We start from the raw sequence: 21,293 nt of genomic DNA on the forward strand, positions 1-21,293 counted from the left end.
GCAGGATAGAGCAGGGTTTAGGGCTGTTGTGCATAGGGTCGCTATGAGTTGGAAACGACTCGACGGCACATAACAACAACAACAACAACAATGGGGAGACATGGTGAGAAATTATAGTAAGAGATCACCTCTAATCACCCCAGACAGAAGTAAGTGCTCTTAACATGTTGTTGTTACTCGTTGGTTTTTCTTACTGTTTCATAAATGTGCACATGTCCTTACTTAATGCGCACATCACTTTGGCTGTAACTGTCAAAAAGAGACTCAACGCCTAAATAGCACCCTTTGATTCAAACCATTTGTGCCTCTGACTCAGTCTTGAATCCAAAGGCAAAAGAAAGTAGCTTATTAATGGCTTTTAAAAAGTTTGGCTGTAAGTTAACAAACGCTATCCAGAACCATAAACTGGGGCGTCTACGTGGTGTATGTGAGGGAGGCAAAGTCGAGTCCATAGCCAGCAGCTCGGAGCCTAGGGCTCGATCCCACAGGGCAGCAGTTTTCTGTTTACCACAGCGTGTGGTCATCTGGGGCCCCATGGGAGGACAATTACAGTCAACAAGCAGTTCCTGAGGCCTGCTGAGAGTCCTGAGCCAAAACTATTTGTTTTTGCACAAGTGGCTCAGAAACAAGAGCTGGCTTTTCAAAAGCAGATCTAGAATCAAAAGAAGATGTGAAAAAGGAGATCAAGGTAGATTCTTCCAGTCATTGTTGGAGGGTTTCTCATTCATCCCTCGACTTGAGATTACTGTAGAACAATTACTGAACTCTGTCTTCTGCCTTAAGTTTCACATAGCCCACGGAGCCTTGCCGCGAGGGAGAGTCTTCTCATGACATTTGGGTTGTCCTTCAGCCTCATCGAGCTGGGAGCTCAGAGTGTCCTTCCTTGTACTTCACGTTTTATAAAGTGAATGGAAGTGACCACCATGCTCAGGCTGCAAGAAGTCATAGAAACGTCAGACATTCTTCTAGGTGGTATAGCACTGGTCTGTGCATTGCTGTACAGAGGTAACTCGTGGTTGCTATGATACTAAACACTGTGACACTGATGTGTCAAATGTGATAATGGTTACCCATGGTGGACAGTGTTTGGTGGAGCTTCCCGATTAAAAAAAGCTTGCAAGCAGGAGTGGCATCCACTTCCGAAATGGCTTGCCTCAGGAAACTCTATGAACGGTACTCAGACCTTTCATTCATAGGGTCGCTATGAGTCATCTGTGACTCAACGGCACATAACAACAACAACAACAACAACAACAACAACATGATGGAAGTGGAGAAGCAAGCCTGAAGTAACCACAGGGTTTTTCAGCCCACATCCAAGCTTTGTCCACAGATCCAGTCAGCTGACCCATCAAGACAAAATGATGGTCATCTTTTCCCAATTTCTTGAAGGAAAAAGAAAAAGAACCTCTATAGGTTACTTTCTCAACTTTATAGTCTTTGCCTATAAAAATGTCATAAACTTCTGGCAACTATTATCATCTCTCTGCTATTGAATAGTTGAAAGAAAAAAAAGAGTGGGGAGCAACAGCAATGATGGAAAAACTCAGAAATAGCTAATGATGTGTGCTTCAAGAGTGCATTGCTTTACGGACATGTGTGGTCTTGGCCATGACTATGTAATGCATACATATAACATCATCCTGTTTTACTGCTAGCAAAATTGTTCCTGAATCATCTGATGCAGTTAATCATATAAATATGTCATGGTGTTCTGCAGAGAGCAGCATGAATTCCAGGTGCGTTTCCACCTAGCAGGTTTGGGAGCAGCTCACCGTCTCCCTCTCTACTGCATGAGCGAGCAGGTGGAGATGCCAGAGGTGACTGAGGGCAAGCTGAGCGTGTCCATTCATGTAAAGGTGTATAAATAAACCATAAATTGTACACCTCCAAGTGGCCTTAGATACATTCCTTTGGGGTGGTGGTAGTGGAGAACGGGCACGCTGAAGTATGGACTATTTTCAATAGAAAAGGAATTATTTTTGGATGAAGAAAATGGTCTAATTTAAGAATCCATAAGCTAAAGCAGCATTTAAGGAAGGAGTCCTTAAAAATCATTACCACTTAAAGCAAAATCAATTGTCTTGGAACAAATTTATCTGCCTTAAAAGCAGTACGCCCACCACACTTGGGTTAATTATTGTTATATGCCACTGAGTAGGAACTGACTCCTAGCTGACCCTCCAGTGGGTTTTCAGAGGCTATAAACAGCACAGGAAGAGACTGCCCCTTTTTCTCCTATGGAGCACCTGGGGTGGATTTGAACAGCTTGTCTGTGAGTTGGCAGTGCAACTCCTTATCCATCAGACCATCAGAGCTCCCTGTGGGTAACCAGAGGGTTCATTGATCTTCAGCCAAGAACTGGTGAGTCAAGAAGCAGGGATAAAACCTGATGAGCCCAAAGTCCATCAAAAACCAATAAACTAGTTACCATTGAGTCTGTTCCAACTCATGACAAGACCATGTCAACGCACCATGTATGTGAGAGCAGATCTTTTCTCTGCCATAGACCTGTTTTTCAGTCATGGCGATCCTACAAGGGTAGACTGTTGGGTGCTGTCAAGTTCACAGCTGATACTCAAGGGGGTTTTCAGAGGCAACAGATGGCATGAGAGAAGATTGCCCATTCTTCTATTCTCTTCCCACAGAGCAAGTGGTGGATGGGAACATGTGCTTTATAGGGCAGATTGGTACAGCCAGTGGCATACAGCAGTACAGCCATATACATTTTTCTGGGCTGGAACCTTTCCAAGATCAGATTGCTAAGTCTTTTCTCTTATAGGGCTGTTGATGAGGTCAAGCTGACAACCCATCAATCAGCAGCCAGCTGTTTAGCTGGTGCTCTGCCCGGGTTCCTTAAAGTTCATCAGAACCAAAACCTAGCCCACTGCCACCGTGTGGATTATGACTCTCATGAAGGCCCATTTCCTAGGTTGTAATTCTTTCGTGTGTGTGTGTGTTTTTAATAGTATTGAGGATTTTTTCATTTTAGTGAAGGTTTACAAAGAGATTGGCTTTCATTCATTCATGCATGCACATTTTCCTCCCTCCCCTTCCTTAGTTCCTTATGTAAAGCTTGTCCTCTCCCAGGTTATTAGTTGTCATACATGTAGTTTCTAATCATCCATTTCTTTTTTTTTAATTGAAAGACTAATTTTTTATTTAGTTAAGGGCGCTGGGACCAACAATCACCAGCTGCCCAGTAAACAAAAATTACTCTTCCGAAATCTCTTGATGTTGATTCCGCACGTAGAGCAATAGAGTTGCCCTATGTGTGCCACTTCACGACAGAAGCCCTTTTTTAATCATCCATTTCTTTCGAATTGCACTTCCTCCCCCCGTTCCAGGCCAGTGTTCCTTATCTGTTATTTTCCCGTTCTCCTCCCCCATCTCGATCCTATTATTAGAATAATGGGCTTACGTAGTATTTTCCCCCATGTGATTGAGCTGTTCCACTCAGCATAATGTCTTCCAGACTCATCCATGTTGTATAGCGTTTTATGAGTTCATTGTTTTTGAGTGTTGCATAATATTCCACTGTGTGACTATACCACAGTTTCTCTTTCCATTCTTGTTTGAGTACTTATTTCTGTCTCTTTGCTGTTGTGAATAATGCTGTGGTAAACATAAGTGTGCATCTGTCTGTGTCACAGTTTTTATTTCTTTGAGGGATATTCCCAATAGTGGGATAGCTGAGTCAGATGATATTCCTATTTTGAACTATTTGAAAAGTGCCAGGCTGACCTCCATATATGCTGTGATTCTTAATGAGTGAATTGTGTCATATTTCTTCCATGGAGCACCTAGTGGGTTCAAACCTTTGACTTTTCAGTTAGCCTTAAACATAACTAATGACCTCACCAGGGTTCTCTAAAGTCCACCATCCCTAAAAAAACCTCATTGCCAATGAGTTGTAACTGACTCTCCAGCAAATTTTCTGAGGCTGTAAATTGCACAGGAGGAGACTACCCATCTTTTGCCTGTGGAGCTTGTGATGGGTTCGAGGCACCATAGGTACTGCTTTTGGATTGGTAATGCAGCTCCTTGTACACCACACTATTTAATAAATATTTGTGAGTGCAGGAATCGACTCTTAAATTTGGCACTTTTTCTCAGAGGCTGGAATTAAAATGTAGATTTGAGTTACCAAATTTGAGTTACAGCTTGATGTGCTCTCATAAATAGCATGCATGTCACTTATAGGAAGCTAATGCTGGAGACAATGCGTTTACAAAAGGCATTTATTGTATATTATTTGCATAAATATACCATATTCACTGAGACATATAGAATGTTCTTTTTTGGTAACATCTTCAAGGTGGGGTCTGGGAGGGAAAGCGAAACCCAGCAAATGCTCACCGAAGCTTATGATAAAGAGTCTTTTTTCTTTGTCATCTTTTCTGGGACAGTCCACAGGAAACTGATTTGGAGCCCTCTGCTCCTTGGAAAAACACATCATGCCAGGTGGAAAGCAGGGTGGGGGGAGCTCAGAGAAAGTGAGGAAGAGCCTTAGCATGTGGATTGACACGGTGACTGTGGCAATGATCTTGAGCATGTGAGACTGAGAGCAAGGTTGAGATATGCTGTTCCCAGGCTCGCAATGAGTTGTACATGGCCCATCAGCGCAAACAATAACAAGCTCCTCTGGGAAGGAGCTCTGGTGGCGCTGCTGGGAGTTGCACTGCTAACCCCAAAGACAGCACATTTCTAATGGTTCGAATCCACCAGTGGTTCCTCCTCTGTGATTTACAGCCTCGGAAAACCTGCTGCATGGTCAGCTATGAGTGGGTTCTGACTTGACGGTAATTAGCTGGAGTTTTTTTGGTTTTGTTTGGGGGTTTTTTTGTGGGTTGTTTTTTTTTTTTTTAATTTCTTCTCTGGGTAGGAGGACCTTTCTTTTAACTGCATAGATTTTCCTCTCAGACCGAGGATGGGGCCCAGACTGAGGAACTTATTTTGAAATTTCCATCATAAATCCCGAGCCCCACTAATTTGAGTCAGCACTGCGTTTGAAGACATTCCATTTTTCATTCAAATGTAAGGTGATGAGATATGACATAATTCTCAAACATGTGTATCACACATGATTAACAGGGGGGAAAAAATCCAGCCATCCTTTCAAGTAATCCTGTCTCTGGCTTCTGCTCGTGGGTATAGAAGTCTGCAAGACACACACCAAACCTGATGAAAGTTAGAAGTTGACAGAACTCAAGCTCTGTTTCGAGGATTATTTGTAGCAGAAAGTATAGGTATTAACCATGTTTACCAATCATGTTGAAAGACATTGAACGTGTTGCAAGGAGCTTCTATTAGTGTCTGCTAGAGATCTTTTTTTCCTTTGGGTTTAATGCAGAGATGTAGGAGAGAAAAAATATTGAGCAGTGTGTGTCTTGAGTTAAGACAGAGGAATTGTGGTTTGGTAGGATGAGCCCGGAGCCTGTCTGGGAGGCTGGGGCGTCAGAACCACCACCAAACACTGTAATTACTGTCTCCGATAGTTGAGTAATGTTAGAGACACTATGCTTAGCATTTTTTACATGTATTAATTACTTATTTATTTGCCAAATATTTATTGAGTGTGCTTACAAATAAATATCAGTGACAAAATAAAGATACCTAACTAGTTCTCTTGGATCCGACATTCTAATGTTGGGAGTAGTTGGAGAAGGACAGAGTTAATGACTAATTTAAGCCTTTTAATGTAAGCCGTTGAATGACACACACAATTAAGCACTTGGCTTTTAACCAAAAGTTTGGTGTTTCAAACTCAACCAGAACACTTCCGAAGAAGGGCCTAGAGCTACGAAGGTCATCTACAAGGTCATCTCCTTCAGAACCCTGCAGATTGCCATTCTTCCTGCAACTCATGGGGTTAAAATGAGTTGGAATCTACTTGATGACTTCCTGTAGATTTTTGTTCAGTATATTTTTGTTATTGTTATTGTTGGTAATGAACTTCAAGAATGCTAAGAAAAAAAGAGGACAGAGTGCATTGTCTCAGGGAAACTTCTTGATAATAACATAATGCACATCCTGTCACCCCCATTCTGTTCATTCTTCTACATTGGAGGTTCATTGCCTTTCTCTGTTATATAAAGGGATAGAATATATGGTTTATTATTCTAATGCAATATTCTTCTCTTCCACTCTCCTTCACAAATGTATACACAAAACTGCTGGATGGAGTTCTTTGATGAGTAGCAACTGGGGTCTTATAAGCGTTTTAGCACCTTCTCTGAGTCCTCTTTGTTACTGTAGAGGAATTCTATTGATTTTTGGATATTGATCTTATATCCTGCCACTCTACTAAATTGGCCTATTAACTCTAACAGTTTTTTTGTTGAGTCTTTGGGGTTTTGTGTGTACACTGTCATCTGCATACATATAGTAACAGTTTAACCATCTCTTTGATGATCTGGGTACCTTTTATTTCCTTCTCATGTCTTATTGCCCTAGCAAGCATTTTCAATACAGTATTGAAAAGAAGTGATGACAGTGGGCATCCTTTTCTGGTCCCTGTTTGCAAGGAAAATGTTTTTAGTCTTTGAGAATGATGTTGGCTCTTTGTTTTGCATGTATACTTTTCACTGTCTTGACGAGCGCTTCCTCAAAAAGCTGAACACACAAATTCCATATAACCCAGCTATTCTTCTACTTGGAATATACCCTAAGAAAAATGAAAACTGAGGCACAAATGGAGGTTTGTACACCAGTGTTCATAGCAGCATTATTCACCATCACATGAATGTGGAAACAGCCCAAATGTCCAACCACAAACAAATGGATTGAGAAATTATGGTACATTGACATAATGAGATACTATGCAACACACAGGAGCAATGAGTTTGTAAATTTATCACCTAACTTGGGAGGGACTGAAGAGCATTATGCTGAGTGAACTAACTCAGTCCCACAAGGATAAATATTGTATAAAACCATTATTGTGGAATGAGTATAAGGATCCGAGAAGGGGTGAGAGAGGGTGGAAGCAGAGAGATGTGGATGTGCAGGGGGACGGGGAATTAATCATAGGGTTATACAATTTGATGGGTGGGAGGATGAGGGAAATGAAAAGAATCTGTTCTTGAAAACAATGTATTTTAATTTTGTAAATAAACTATAAATTTTTTTTTAAAAAAAGAGTGTAAGCACCATAGAAGGTATAGCTATTGGTTTCTCCATAATAAAGAAGAGTGAAGAAAGTAAATGATGCGTAGAAACATTTAGGCCTAATGTATCATGCGAACCTCAACCTACGTGGCCCTGGAACCAGAAGAACTAGATGGATCCCACCTTCCACTGTTGTCTGCTCTGAAAGGGGTCACAGCACAGAGCCCTACACTGAGAATGGGAAGGAGAGTAGGAAAAAAAATCTTGAAATGCTAACAGTGGCCAGGGTAGCTGATCTACTAGAGACTAGAGGAGCCCACAAGAGTTGGGTTCTTAGTCACCATTTAAGCTTAGAATGAAACCTACCCATGACTCAGTGTTCAGCCAAACAGTAGACAGACCTTGTATAAGGTCAACAGTGATACCAGAGAGGTGTTTACTCCCTAGAAGAGTCAAGTCCACAAGGCAGGAAGGAGTAAGGTAGATGGGTAAAGGGAAATAAGAATTACAAGACAGAAGCTGGATGAGTGTTATTGCAATGAGGGGAACTGCAATTAATGTTATACAACAAGATGTATATAAATGGTTGAATGGGAAAACCAATGCGCTTTGTAGACTTTTACTCAAATCACAATAAGAAGTTACACAAACACATAACATTGAGACATATGCATGCACTGTGTGAATCAGATTAAAGGAATATGCTGTTATCTGGGTCATTTTTCCTACAGGAGGCGTCCTCTGGGAAGGCTGAGAGTACTGGCTCCTCACAGCCTCGAGTCCTGCCCAAGCTAGTGTGGTTGAATCAAATGATTCTTCCTCTTCCCCTTCATTCCTTTAAATAGTTTCTGATCTGAAAACAGTTGAAAGTGGATGAACATCCCTCCTAGTGGTGTACGAGTATTAAATTTCCAGACTTAGAAATCCTTAAATCATAGTTAGGGAATCAGAATTAACAGTTGAAGGATACATTTCTCAATGAAATTAAACTGATGTCTGATTGCTTTTACTTTAAATGATGAACTGTATGTATGAGGTGCAGGGAAGCAGCTGCTGCTTCTCTCTGGGATGCTGCCTCTGCTTCTTGGCCTGCCCTTCTCTGAGTCCTGTTGGGTATCTTTGGCTCCAACATAAGCAACCAGGAAGCAGCCCTGAGCCCACTAGCACCACTAAAAAGTCTTTGCTTCAATGCCTTCTCTCCTCTGGTTTTCTTTTAACCACCTGTGGGTAATCCACAAGAATGCATGTGAATGGTAGAAGTTGCCCTGTATAAACACAGCTGAGACATGCGTGGATCTCTGGAGCTGCTCTGGACAGGGAGGTCTGAGAACAACTGGCCAGACAGGACAGAGATGATTGCTCTTATGGAGTTCTAAAAACACTTCCGGGTGATGTGGATTTGAAACAAGTTTGCAGATAAATATTAGCAAGTAGATAAATAAGCACCTTGATTCTGATTTGACAGTACACAACAACAACAATAAGCAGGTTGTGGATCATGCTGGAGGGTCAGCTACGAGTTAGGTCTGGATATAACAACAACCAGCAGATACTTATTGAGCACCTACTGCATGCCAGAATCATACTAAAGGCATTAAAACAAAACAAATCTCTGCCCTTTGGGTTTCTCATCTCTCTCTGGAGATGAGAAGATCAGCTCTGGTATATATAGTCCAAGGAACCAGTATTTGGAAACCCGTGGCCTTCTGTTATTTCAGGTTGTGGGTTTGTTTTTTTATGTGTGTGTGTGTGTGTGGTTTCATTGTTTTTTTCCCCCAGAATTTAATCTTATCAAATACAAACATCTTGTTGAGATAGCAGGAAATTGCTTCATGTCTCATGTCACCAAACCAAGGGCAAGGCAATGCTATGCTTCAGAGATTAATCATAGTCACACAAAAATGTACAAAGACATCAATGCCTCCTTTGTAAACATGGCCTTGGCTGAGTGTTCCGGAGTGAGAAGTGGCTTCCTGCCCTCTCCTGGAGCCTGGTCGGTAAAAGTTATCCTAATCATAAAATAAAAAAAGATTCTGGAAGTGGTGGTAGTTGTTAAGTGCCACTGAGTTGAATAAGACTCATAGCGACCCTGTGAACATGGCTCTGAGCCTTACTCAATCCTGAGGAGAGGACTTTAATTTCTGCTGCATAAAACATCACTGCTGAGCCTTCCCCTGCAGTACTCACTGGGGCCACCTCTTGCACCAAGCGTCATCACCATCTCTCATTAATGTCTCAAGTGGCTTGCCTTGCTAACGGGCAGACCTACCTCAGTGCTTCTGCCACTTCACATCGTTTGCTCTGTGCTGATACGTGATCTTGTGCTTATGCCTTACTGCTTCACTAGATTAGAAACCTCTCGAGGGCAGCCTTTATGAGACCCATTATTCCTGTTATTATTGTCATTGAAGCTCTTCTAACTCGTGACAACCACCCATGTGCACAGGGAAGTTGTATTCCAGCGAGTTTTTTATAGTACACACACACACACACACACACACACACACACACACAATAAAATTTAAACAAAATGTTAAGTTTAATATAAATGAAAAGTTTCCAGCAAGTGGAGAACATACATTTTCAAAATAAATTTGACTTGGTATGTTGTTAGGTCAAGTTGAATACAACTCACAGCACCTCTAGGTTAGGTGCCATCAAGTTGAATATGACAGATCCTACCTCTGTCCTATCCTGCGCCATCCTCATCGACTCTGACACACCTGAGCCTATTGGAGTTACCTATTATATGAAATACTCTTCTTTAGAAGCATGCTGAAGTCCACCGTAAGGATAGTGACCCACTTTGGGATTTGGTATTGGAAAGATACTACTATCTCTGAGTCATAAGTCCTTGGATAATGTGTGATGAGAATTGGACTGTTGCATTGCCATTTCTAATGGTTTTCTTGCTTGAATTTCAGGAGTCAAACCTTGGTCAAATATAATGGAAATCCTGGAGGAAAAAGATGGAGTCGACACCGAGTTGCTGGTTTACGCCATGACTTTAGTGAACAAGGTTGGTTGGTGTTAAGGCTAAAATTGTCCCTCTAGATACAGACTAAGCATGTAGACTCGTATCCTGGTGACTAAAGCCATGCCTGCAGCACGTGCCCTCACAGAAGAGAGAACACACCCACACCCAGATGTGCACACATACACATGAAATCTTTTCTAGGAAACCAGGTGTGGTGGTGTTAGGTGCTGCTGAGTCGAGTGTGATTCATAGTGACCCTATGAAGGGAAGCCAGGAGTGTGATGAAAAAGAGCCTCGTGACTACTTTTCCAGTCATGATGGCCTGTTGAGAACATTTTCTTTATGAATATAAGTTAGCACATTTTACTCTAAGGAAACAATAGTTCTCAATTCCTGTGGGTGGGTTTCAGCTCCTTTTATGGTGGCGACCACACCTCTCTTCCCCTGTTCCTTCTATTCCATCCCTTCCTGCTCGACCAGTCAGTAAACCTGAGCTCCTGCCCTCTGAGATGCTGCTAAGTGGCAGTGGGTCCCACACTGACCTGAGACAGCCCTGGTATCTAGACAGAAGTACATTGCATTTAGTGCCTGGGTTCCTTGTTCTTACTGGAGGGAACTTGTCCTGCTGACCTTATACCTTGGACCCAGGTACCAGATCAAAGATGCCGTGGACTTCCCATTTGGACTCTGCTGGGAGCAGGTCTGTGGGATCAATTGAAATCCTGTTAATTGTTCAGAGCAGACTCATACTCTCTCCTTGAAAGATAACTGGGGGCATGTTTCCCTCTTTGGAAGCAACATAATTATAGAGAGTAACTTCTCCACTTCCTGAGTAACATGCCTCCAGAAACTCTATGATCTTTGATGAATGTCAAGAGTTACAGAGGGGCTTCGGGCATTTTGTTCATAGGGTTATTATGAGTCTTGCTCGACTCGAAGGCAATCAACAACAACTACAACTTCTCCAAGTAGATATTATAATGCTACATACACTGTAAAGAAATAGGAGCTTAGCTCATTTATGATTAGAACAAAGGAACTGACCCCTGTGTGTGGAACAACTTGCCATGTGAGCAAAATCTTTGGGGATGTGTTTTCTTCATTTATGATTAGGGGATATTTTGCTAGATTGGGGAAGAGGGAGCAAAAATGTATTTTGACTATGTACTCTCTTTTTCACAAAGCATGCATGTATATAGAGGACGCACCTGTATACATAACACACACAAAAAAATGCACAAAGTCTGAAGAAGATGATGTGCAGGTTGAAAAAAAAAGATGTGTACCATATACATTAATACATATAAATATTATTGTTGATTGCCATTGAGTCAAGCACGACTCACAGCGACCCTATGAGCAAAAGACCTGAAACTTTTCTATAAATATTGTCATTTCTAAAAGTTCATAGAGTTTCCAGAGGCACGTTGTTTAGGAAGTAGATGCCACTCTTGCTTCATGTGAAGCATGTAAAGTGTTCAAATAATGAAAAGAAACTAGAGGTGGAGATTAATTGTCCTCTAGTTTGTGGAAGAAATTGTAATATAAGTGAGAAAGGTACCAATGGGAGGAACTTAAATTTTTGGTTATATAATATTGAAGAAAGTCTTATTTGTAAAATAGAATCATAGTAAAAGTTGAAATGACAAACTGTAAAGTGTGGCAGAAAATAATACCATAAATATATTAACCCAGTAGAAACTATTTATGTATACATATAGATGATATAGATAGAGATAGAGATAGATGATACAGATATAGATGATATAGATATAGATGATACAGATGCAGATATAGATATAGATGATATAGATATAGAGATATGTGTGTGTGTATGAGTGAATGAATGAATGGAATCAGGAATGCCATCTACTTTCTAAGCATCATGCCTCTGGAAACTATGAACTTTGAGAAATGATGAGAGTTATAGAGATGCTTCAGGCCTTTTGCTCATAGGGTTGCCATGAGTCGTGCTCAACTCGACAGCCATCAGCCAAAGTAACAAGACATATTCCCAAGTCCTGTTGACAGTGATTGCTTTTTGACGTGAAGAGGGAATGAATTATTTTCTTTTTAAAATAATTTCAGATTCACAGGTAGTTGCAAAGATGCAGTGAGGTCCCATATGCCCTTCATCGGTTTATCTCAGTTGTTACATCTTCCATATTTATAATATACTAAAACCAGGAAATTGGCATTGCTCTAAAGTGTATATAAAATGATTTTATTACATGTAGATTTATGTAACCACTACCATCAAGATACAGAAGTCTTTCATTTCCATAAACATACTCCCTTTGTTGCCTAAAAGTATGGGTTTTTTTTGAGAAAGAACAAAAAACTGACAGTAGATGTTTGATAGCCCACTAGCAATCCTTGCCATATATTACTGAGATACTTATTTCAAAAACAACTGTTGCTGAGAACACAAGACACTTTTCCGTGTTCCTGGTAGGAAACGGGTGCAACTTTTCTGAAGGATAAGCCTAAGAACTCAAATTTTATGTTCAGATCTGTTGTTGAATTCATTTGCCTGTGTATTTTTAAGCAGTTTCTGTTTTGTTTTTATTTATAGATTTTTGGTTGGTTTGCTATACTGTAAAAAGTATTTTAGCATGATTTAGAAGCATAACTCCTTGACACCTCTCTTAGACTCAGGGAGGAAAAACTGGTGATGATTGAAATCATCTATTTCCCGTTATTGTTTTGGGAAACTCTGAACTCAGCACGTGGAATTTTGGGACTCCTGCACGGGGTTATCTGTTGTAAGAGTTTGTTGGTAGCGACCACGTCATACTGTGAAAAGCGTCGCAGCACCCACTATGAACTCGCTATGCGAAGCCCCAGGATGCTTCCCTCTTTTCTTGGCACCATCTGACCATTAAAGTGCAGCAATTCTTCCTTTACTCTTTTTCTTCTGGCAGCTCAACTTCTATTCATTCCAGCCCAGGGGAAGCTCAGGAAGGTTTATGCACTACTCCAGATGAAATCCTTTGCTTTGCTCAGTAAGATCAACAGACTCTTGACACCTACATTGATTTTGTTTTGTTGACTGGACTGCCAGGAAAACAAACGGATCCATCTTGGAGAGGATTAAACCAAGCTGCTCCTTGGAGGCAAGGATTCTGGGGCTTCGTCTGACATACTTTGGACATGTTGCCAGGAGGGACAGGTCCTTGGAGAGGGACATCATGCTTGGGAGGGTGGAGGGACAGCGCAGGAGGGGAAGACCCTCTATGAGATGGATTGATTCGGTGACTGGGGTAATCGGGATGGGTGTGTCGGAGGCGGTGCGGTTGGCACAGGATAGGGCAGGGTTTAGAGCTGTTGTGCATGGGGTCGCTATGAGTCGGAAACGACTCGATGGCACATAACAACAACAACAACAACAACTTTTAATACCATTTGTTGGCTCAGGCAGTATAAGTCTCAGAGATACCAAACAAAATCACAGTGTTAATGTGGGTCTGGAAAAATTCAGACTCTTAAATCTGGAAAATTATTATGTTGTGAATTGAGTGGTTTCTAACTTTTTCTTTCAACAAAATGAAAGATAGCTTAATAACATGGAATTCAAATTAAAGTGCTAGGGATTGTCACCCAAAATATGTGTTCTAAATCCTCATGTTATGCCTGTGGTTATAATCCCATTTGGGAGTGGGTTGTCTCTGCTATGTTAATGAGACTGGATTAGTGTAGTGCGTAGCTTCAATTAATCTCTTATGACATCTAAAAGCTAGGGATGGAAGAAGAAAGAGGCAAAGTCAGATTGTTGCTGGAGTCCCCCTTCGGTGTAGCCACTGAGACATGTTGCTGGTATACTCCATACATTTAAGTTCCTCACCTTGCTAAGTAATAAAAGCAAAACAGAGTTCAGGTTTTTATAAGAGGTTTATCAAGGAAAATAGGAAGGACATGGGGAAGCCAGAGCTACACTTGACCACACTGTCACTGACTAAAATAATTTTGGGGGTTTTGAAGTATTTAAGTGGGAAGGAATTTTATGCTTATTCATAAGAGAAGTGGGAGGATTTGAAACTGGCCTGTGTAGGAGGGGTTGTGATAATTAATGCACAAGCAGTGGATTCTCCAAGGTGGAGGTGGTTGCAGAGGCTTCTCGGCCAAGAGGCATGCATCCCTTGTAATGAGATAGTGCTGATGTACTGTGGAGAAGTTCCTCTATTCTAACTCCTCTGTCAGGTAGAGAACTTGACTTCCTGCTTAGGAAAGTAAGCTCTTGGTTCTGACCATACCCCAGGAACTGATTAGAACTGATTTCACCTCAGACCAGATTTTAAGGAAACTAATCTACAAAGTAGCATTGTATCTTAGTTATCTTAAGCTCTTATAGAAATAGCACAACTGGGTGGCTTTGACACACAAGCATTTACTCTCTTATATTTGAAGAGGCTAAAAGTCTGAATTCATGGTGACAATTTTTTCTCTGTCACCTCTGAAGGAAGGCCCTTTCTTCTACTCCTGTACAGTCATCATATTGAGATAGGAGACTAAGGCTCACTTTGGGATTTCAGCCCTCAGTCCCTCCAGTATCTCGTCGTTGCCTTGGACTTTACTATCCAGTCGTATCTGGTGATATTGTATTAGATTTTACAAGGAATCTAGAGATGTCCAAGAGTGTATGGCAGGATGTGTGTAGGTTATTTGCAAATAGAACAAACAAATATGTCTTGGAGAAAGTGCAGCCAGAGTGCTCCTTGGAGGCAAGGATGGTGAAGCTCCGTCTCACATACTTTGGGCATGTTGTGAGGAAAGGCTGTTCCTTGGAGAGGGACATCATGCTTGGAAAGGTGGAGGAGTGGCAAAGGAGAAGACCCTCAACCAGCAGATTGACACAGTGACAGCAGAAATGGGCTTGAGTGTGCCAGAGAGTGTGAGGATGGCACAAGGCAGGACAGGGTTCAGATCTGTTGTTTGTAATGAGTTGTACCTGACTTGATGGCTCCTAACAACAACAACATGCCATTATATATGAGGGACTTGAGTAGCTGCAGGTTTGGTGTTTTTACAAAGAAACACTACACAATGGAGGTTTCTCCCACCTATATATGTGTTCTAATGCTTCTCCAGTCATGCCTAAGTATCCACAGGGGATGTGCAGGTTTGTGGGGGTCCTGGAGCCAATTGTGGGTGGATACTGAGATATGACTATAGATGTATTTTAACATATATATGGATATGAGAAACCCCCATGGTTTGCTATTTCCTTGTAGACACCCAGTGAGGTTGGTTCATCTATCCTGTTGAAAGATATTTTTGCGTTTTGCATCATTGCACAAATAACACTTCTTTGAACATACTGACCAGGTTTCTGCTCCACTGGTTTGACCCTCGAATTTGATTGGATGAAATCTGTGAAGACCCAGAGGTGTGTGTGGGGGGGAAGATGTCCTATGAGCGATGTCTGTAAATATTTACTTGTTCTGGGGCCTGGCAAGCAAAGTCTGGCAGACTATGAAGGGAAGAGATTGCCGGATGCCATACAGCCACGCTCCGACATCTGAGGGTGAAGGTTTTAGAAGACATTAGCCATAAAGGATTTCCTGCCTGGCAGCCACCTTTAACAAAACTAAACAACTTAGCAGTAGGAGGAGTGGAGTGGATGCAGGAGGTCAGGGCCCAAGGGGAGGAGGATGCAAGGTAGAATTTGCTGAGCTGCAAAATCAGCCAAAATGAGTGTGTGTTTCTAGGGTGTGTAGCGCCCTCTCTGCCGAAGAGGAGAAAGACGATGTATTGGACCTTTTATATTGTTGGCATAAAGCCTTCCTCTTGCGGCCTTGCATAAAAAGCGATGATGTAAGCTCAGCTTGTCTCCAAGGAACTGACCAGTGACCTCTTAAAATCCTCTGTTCCTGACCTCCTCCTGCATGCAAGGACATCCTGGGTCTGTTTGTTTGAATAGCCCTAATTATTTGATTATTTAATAGAGATCCTCCAATTACGGTTGGTCTTGCTATGGCAATAGGAATTGTTGTTAGAAGCTGTTGAGTCACCCCTGAGTCATGGCAACCCCGTGCACAACAGAGGAAACTCTGCCAAGTCCTGCACCATCCCCGTGAACGAAGGCAAGAGAATTAGAACTGTGGGGTTTAACCCCCCAGAAAGCCCAGGGGACCTCACTTGTTTCTCAGCATGGGGAAAGAGAAGAAGTGAGTGGGACAGAAGGGAAGGGAACAGAGAGGTGAGGATACTTCCAGAACCCTCTGTGTGCTCCACTCTTTAATCGCACAAATTGTGTGGAAGTTTGTCAGCTCACCTGACTTCCTCCGATGGGGTGTTTTGCAAAATATCTCTCCAAACGACTCGACGCCACATAACAACAACAACAACATAATGTCTCTCTAACTGCTCATCTTTTAATAAGTTCTAGGGGTTTCAGTAAGGGAGCTCTGATGACTTAGTGCTAAGAAGCTGCTCTGCAATCCTAATGGCAAGTGGTTTGAATCCACCAGCTTCTTCGTGGGAGAAGGGTGGGTGTCTCCTTCTGTGTGATTTGCTGCCTCTGAAAACCCGCTGGAGGGTCTGTCTGAGCTGGTTCTAGCTCCCCGGCACACAACAACCCCAAGGGGTGTCAGCAGAACCAAATGAGAAGACTATTTTAGTTACCTCCTCAAAATCAAAGCGAACTCACTGCCATCAAGTCCATTACAACTCATAACAACCTGTGATCCCATTTCCAGGGTTAGAAGTCTTAGCAGGGGGAGGCTCCCTGTCTTTCAGTCATGGTAAATGCAAAAATAGCTTAGCAATCCACACACTACAGACTTCGCCAAACAGAGTTCTTATTAGGACATGTGATTTTTTAAATTAGTATTGGTCCAAGGTGATATAGCACTGGTCTGTGCATTGCTGTACAGAGATAACTCATGGTTGCTGTGATGCTGAACACTGTGACACTGATATGCCAAATGTGATAATGGTTACCCATGGCGGACAGTGTTTGCTGGAACTTACCAGTTAAAAACAAGCCTGGAAGGAGGAGCGGCATCCACTTCCGAAATGGCTTGCATCTGGAAACTCTATGTACAAACAGTGCTCAGGCCTTTTGTTCATAGGGTCGCTATGAGGCATCTACGACTCGACGGCACATAACAACAACAACATTGGTAGCACCATGGAGGCAGGCAACTTCACCTGACACCTATCTGTATACACTGTTGTAAGTTTGCATACTGGACTACTTGGTGTGAACACTTTGACAGAATGACTGTTATTGGAGGCAGGGGGGTGGCAGAGACAGTGAGATTGTCTCCAGATTGGGCACGGTTCAGTTATTGTTCATAAGGTCGCTGTGAGTCGTAGTCTCCAAGGAACCACATCACATTACAACAACTGATCCTCTTGTTCTGTGCCCCGTTTGGGCCTCTGTTTAGATGAGCAATGGGTACTTACCTCCTGGTTATTTTTCATGAATTTTGAAGTCAGTAGCAGTGAGCTATGCATCCTTTGCTGAGACAGGCAAGGGGAAAGGTGTTAGTTACTCAAGTAAGGACATTCTTTCTGATGATGTTGTATGGTGACTTTGCAGAACAGACTAGAACTGTCCCACTGGTTTCCTAGGCTGGAATCTCTACAGTAATAGATCAGTGCTTCCTTATTGCTACAGAATGACTGATGGGTTCAGACTGCTAACTGTCAGCTCACAGCACACCTTTTACCCATTGCTCCACTAAGTCTTCTTTTTCCCTATGAGGAAGATTTTACCTAATCACCTTGAGGGGCCTTGTAGCTTCTGATCTAGTTCTGAACAGGGGTCTGCTCTGAGAGTACCACCCACTTTTAAGAGAGACAGAATTCAAGAGAAGTTAGCTTTTCCCATTCTCTGCCACCGCTCCCTTTTTTAGGTTATCTTTTTGTATTTTGGTTGCTACTTTCAGATTTCCCTTGTTTCTCCAAAATTCTGAGGCCAAAAAAAAAAGAGGCTCTCCTGAACGGAAATAGGAGGAAATTAATCCTTGAGTCCAGCTGTTGAACTTAATGAGGTTTATAACAAGGGAATATCACAATGTGTATTCGTTTCCTTTTGCCACATAATAAATTACCACAGACTCAGCCACTTCAAACCACACATATTTATTATCTCACAGTTTCCATGGGTCAGGAGTCCAGGCGAAGCTAAGTTCTCTGCCCACTGTCTCATAAGGCTCCAATCAAGGTTTTAAGTGGGTATGTGGTCCCATCTGAGGCTTGGGGGTGCCTTCCAAGTATACATGGTTTGGAAGAATTCATTTCCTTGTAGATGTAGAACTCATAGCAGCTTGCTTCTTCAAGACCAGTGGAAGAATCTCTCTTCCTGTGAATCTCTGAGCTCATGGAGGCCTCAGCCAAATGCCTCATCTGATTAGGTCAGGCCCACCCGAGGTAATCTCCCCTTTGAATAACCCCAAATCATAGTTAACTAATTTGGGACATTAACTACATCTACAAAATTTCTCGCTTTTTCCATGGAAATCAGGGTAATCATAGGAATAGCTTCCACCTAGGGGCATATCCAGCCCATATAGTTTCTTTATGTCAGGGACAGGAGTCTTGGGGTTCACTGTGTCCATCACACCAACACATGGGAAGGAGAATTGATGCCTTTAGATTGTGGTGGTGAAAAGAATGTTGATACCCCATGGACTGCCAAAAGAACAACTGCGTCTAACTTGGAACAAGTACAGCCGTGTTGCCCCTTAGAGTCAAGTCTCACGAACTTTGGTCATGTTGTCAAAAGGGCTCTTGGAAACAGACATTGTTCTGGCAAAGGTGAAGGGTCAAAGAGAGAGAGGAAGATTCTCAGCAAAATGGATCAACACAGTGACCACATCAATGGCCTTGAGCATATTGGAGACTGTGAAGTTGGCAAAGCAGAGGACAAAGTTTAGATCTGACCTAACAACAACAATCACACTAAAGTTTGTTTTTAAGTTTTCTTTAATGTGAACTTGTCGTTTATTTTGTTTTGTTCCATGTTATAATTGTGGCCACTGGCTACTATGTAACAAAAAAAAAAGATGTTGAGAACCATATGACAGTCCACTAAGCCCTGTCTGTCCTTCTCTTCTTCCAGACACTGTCAGGACTGCCAGATCAAGACACCTTCTACGACGTGGTAGACTGTCTGGAGGAACTGGGGCTCGCGGCTGTGTCCCAGAGGCACTTGAACAAGAAAGGCACTGACCTGGACTTAGTGGAGCAGTTTAACATTTATGAGGTAAGAGAACATGCCTTTAAGAAATAGTTTTTGGTGTCACTGCTCTGAACTATCAGAAGGAGTTAGGCTGCTAACTCAAAGACCTTGACTGTGCTGGTTCAAATCCACCAGCAGCTCCTAGGGCGAAAGATAGGCAATCATCTCCTGTGCCCTTTACGCCTCTGACAACCCTACTAGAGGATCAGCTCTGGGTCAGTTCTGATGAAATGACAAAGAGAAAGATTATTGAAAGTATACAGTTTCCACATAGCTATTAATGCAGCACACTGAACATCCCACAAATGGCCAAAAGAACCAACAGATATGTCTTGGAGAGGGTGCAGCTGGAGGGCTCTTTGGAGGCAGGAATGATGAGACTTCATCTCACATGGAAACAGTAACTGGGGCAATGGGGTAGGTGTGTTGAAGTAAGTGAGACTCAGGACAGGACAAGCTTCAGAGCTATTATACATAGGATTGTATTAGTTACAGGAGACTCAAGGGCACATAACAACAACAACAATGGCCCTCAGCATGGTGCAGATCACCTGGGGAAAGAGTTAGAAGAAATGCAGGTTCTCAGATCCCACCCTCGACCTGAATCAGACACCGTGGGCATGAGCTCAGTAACCTGTGTTGTAACAAGCCTTCCAGTGACTGGTGTCCATTGAAGTTTAAGAAAGCCTTGCCTCGGTGAAATTTGATAACTGTTTTAAAAGACATCTGTGCTGTTAACACCTTTACTTGGTGAGAGAGTGAGTGATTATGTTTCTTAAATCTAATGGGTATGGGATTTCGGGCAGGGCTGCCTCTATAATCTTTGGGGCCCAGGGCAGAATGGAAATTTGGGCCCTTTGTTGAAAAAGCTGGAAGAAAGTGTCATTAAAAGCACTAAAAGTCATTTTACCTTTTTTTTTTAATAGTCTGTCTCGATTTGTTATTTGAAAATTTTATTTTCTATTTAACATCATTGTAGATAAAGGAAATTAAGCTTAAAATTTGTAGCATGGATTTTACAATGAGGGAGGAGTCACATTCCAGCGGGGCTACCGACAGTGATCAAGACAGTGAAGAAGGAGAGATCGTGGGCTTCCGATCTTCTATGAAGAGAAGAGACAGGATGTAGTGAGCAGAGGAAGGTGGTGAGAAGCTGAAAGGGAAGGAAGGGCCCTCAGAAGTGATGGCTTAAGAAAAGCTGGAGAAGCGGGAGGAGCACTGGACACTCGCCTGCTGGATGTGAGGGTCCTGGGGATGTTGGGGTGACTGGAGGGGACCTGAAGATGTTGGCATCTTTTTTTCCCCTCCTGATCTCTCCAACTAAAAATGTAAGGGTCTGCTTTGATTCTCAGTTTTGTTGTGTTGTTGTTATGTGCCGTGGAGTTGCTTGTGACTCATAGTGACCCTAAGGACAATAGTCCTGTAATCTTCTCTATCCTGTGCCAACTAAAGAAGCACAAAGCCGTTTTCATGACCAGTGGGATCAAGCCCCAAGCCCTTGACTTGGTATTAGGATCCCACACTCTGTGGCCTTCTTAACACTGGCCATTGCCAAGGTGCCTAGGAGTTCCTGGTTCTAAACAGGTAAGGTAGGTCCTTTGGGAAGTTTTTCCTCTTCTCTTCTGTTTGTCCTGACATGTTGTTTCTTCCTTTTATGTTGCCAAACTCCTGCCTTTCTTTCAGTTTGCACCCATGATGCTCCCTCCTACACAAAGTGTCTTGGCACCACTGCTGGTGCCCTCAGACTTTGTTCAATTGAAGAGCACTCGCTTCTGTTCACCTCTGATCTGGCAATCCTAGGAGTTTCTTACCGATCCAGTTCTCATGTCCTTTGTCCTATTTCTCTTTCTACCCTCAAGGCCTGCTGCTGAAATAGCAGGCCTCTGAAAACCCTATGTACAACAGAACACATTTAGATAACACAGATGGCAAAGGAGGTTGAGTTTTCAAGCATGGAAATACAAAGGAAGAGGAACAGTTGTAAGCAGACACTGGTGATTGGGACATGGAATGTGA

General features: G+C 42.4%; 1 protein-coding gene across 3 annotated transcripts in view; it reads left to right on the forward strand.

The window, feature by feature from the left end:
- FHOD3 (formin homology 2 domain containing 3) overlaps positions 1 to 21,293 on the forward strand; it is a 535,358-nt gene that overhangs the window by 347,124 nt on the left and 166,941 nt on the right. For all 3 annotated transcript variants that reach the window (XM_006889190.1, XM_006889191.1, XM_006889189.1), the window contains exons 8-9: positions 10,035 to 10,129; positions 19,158 to 19,301. In XM_006889190.1, coding sequence (XP_006889252.1) covers positions 10,035 to 10,129; positions 19,158 to 19,301 — 239 coding nt within the window. The remainder of the gene's footprint in view (positions 1 to 10,034; positions 10,130 to 19,157; positions 19,302 to 21,293) is intronic.

Source organism: Elephantulus edwardii, unplaced genomic scaffold (assembly GCF_000299155.1).
Source record: "Elephantulus edwardii isolate Elephantulus edwardi_28Jun2011 unplaced genomic scaffold, EleEdw1.0 scaffold00076, whole genome shotgun sequence".
Lineage (NCBI taxonomy): Eukaryota > Metazoa > Chordata > Mammalia > Macroscelidea > Macroscelididae > Elephantulus > Elephantulus edwardii.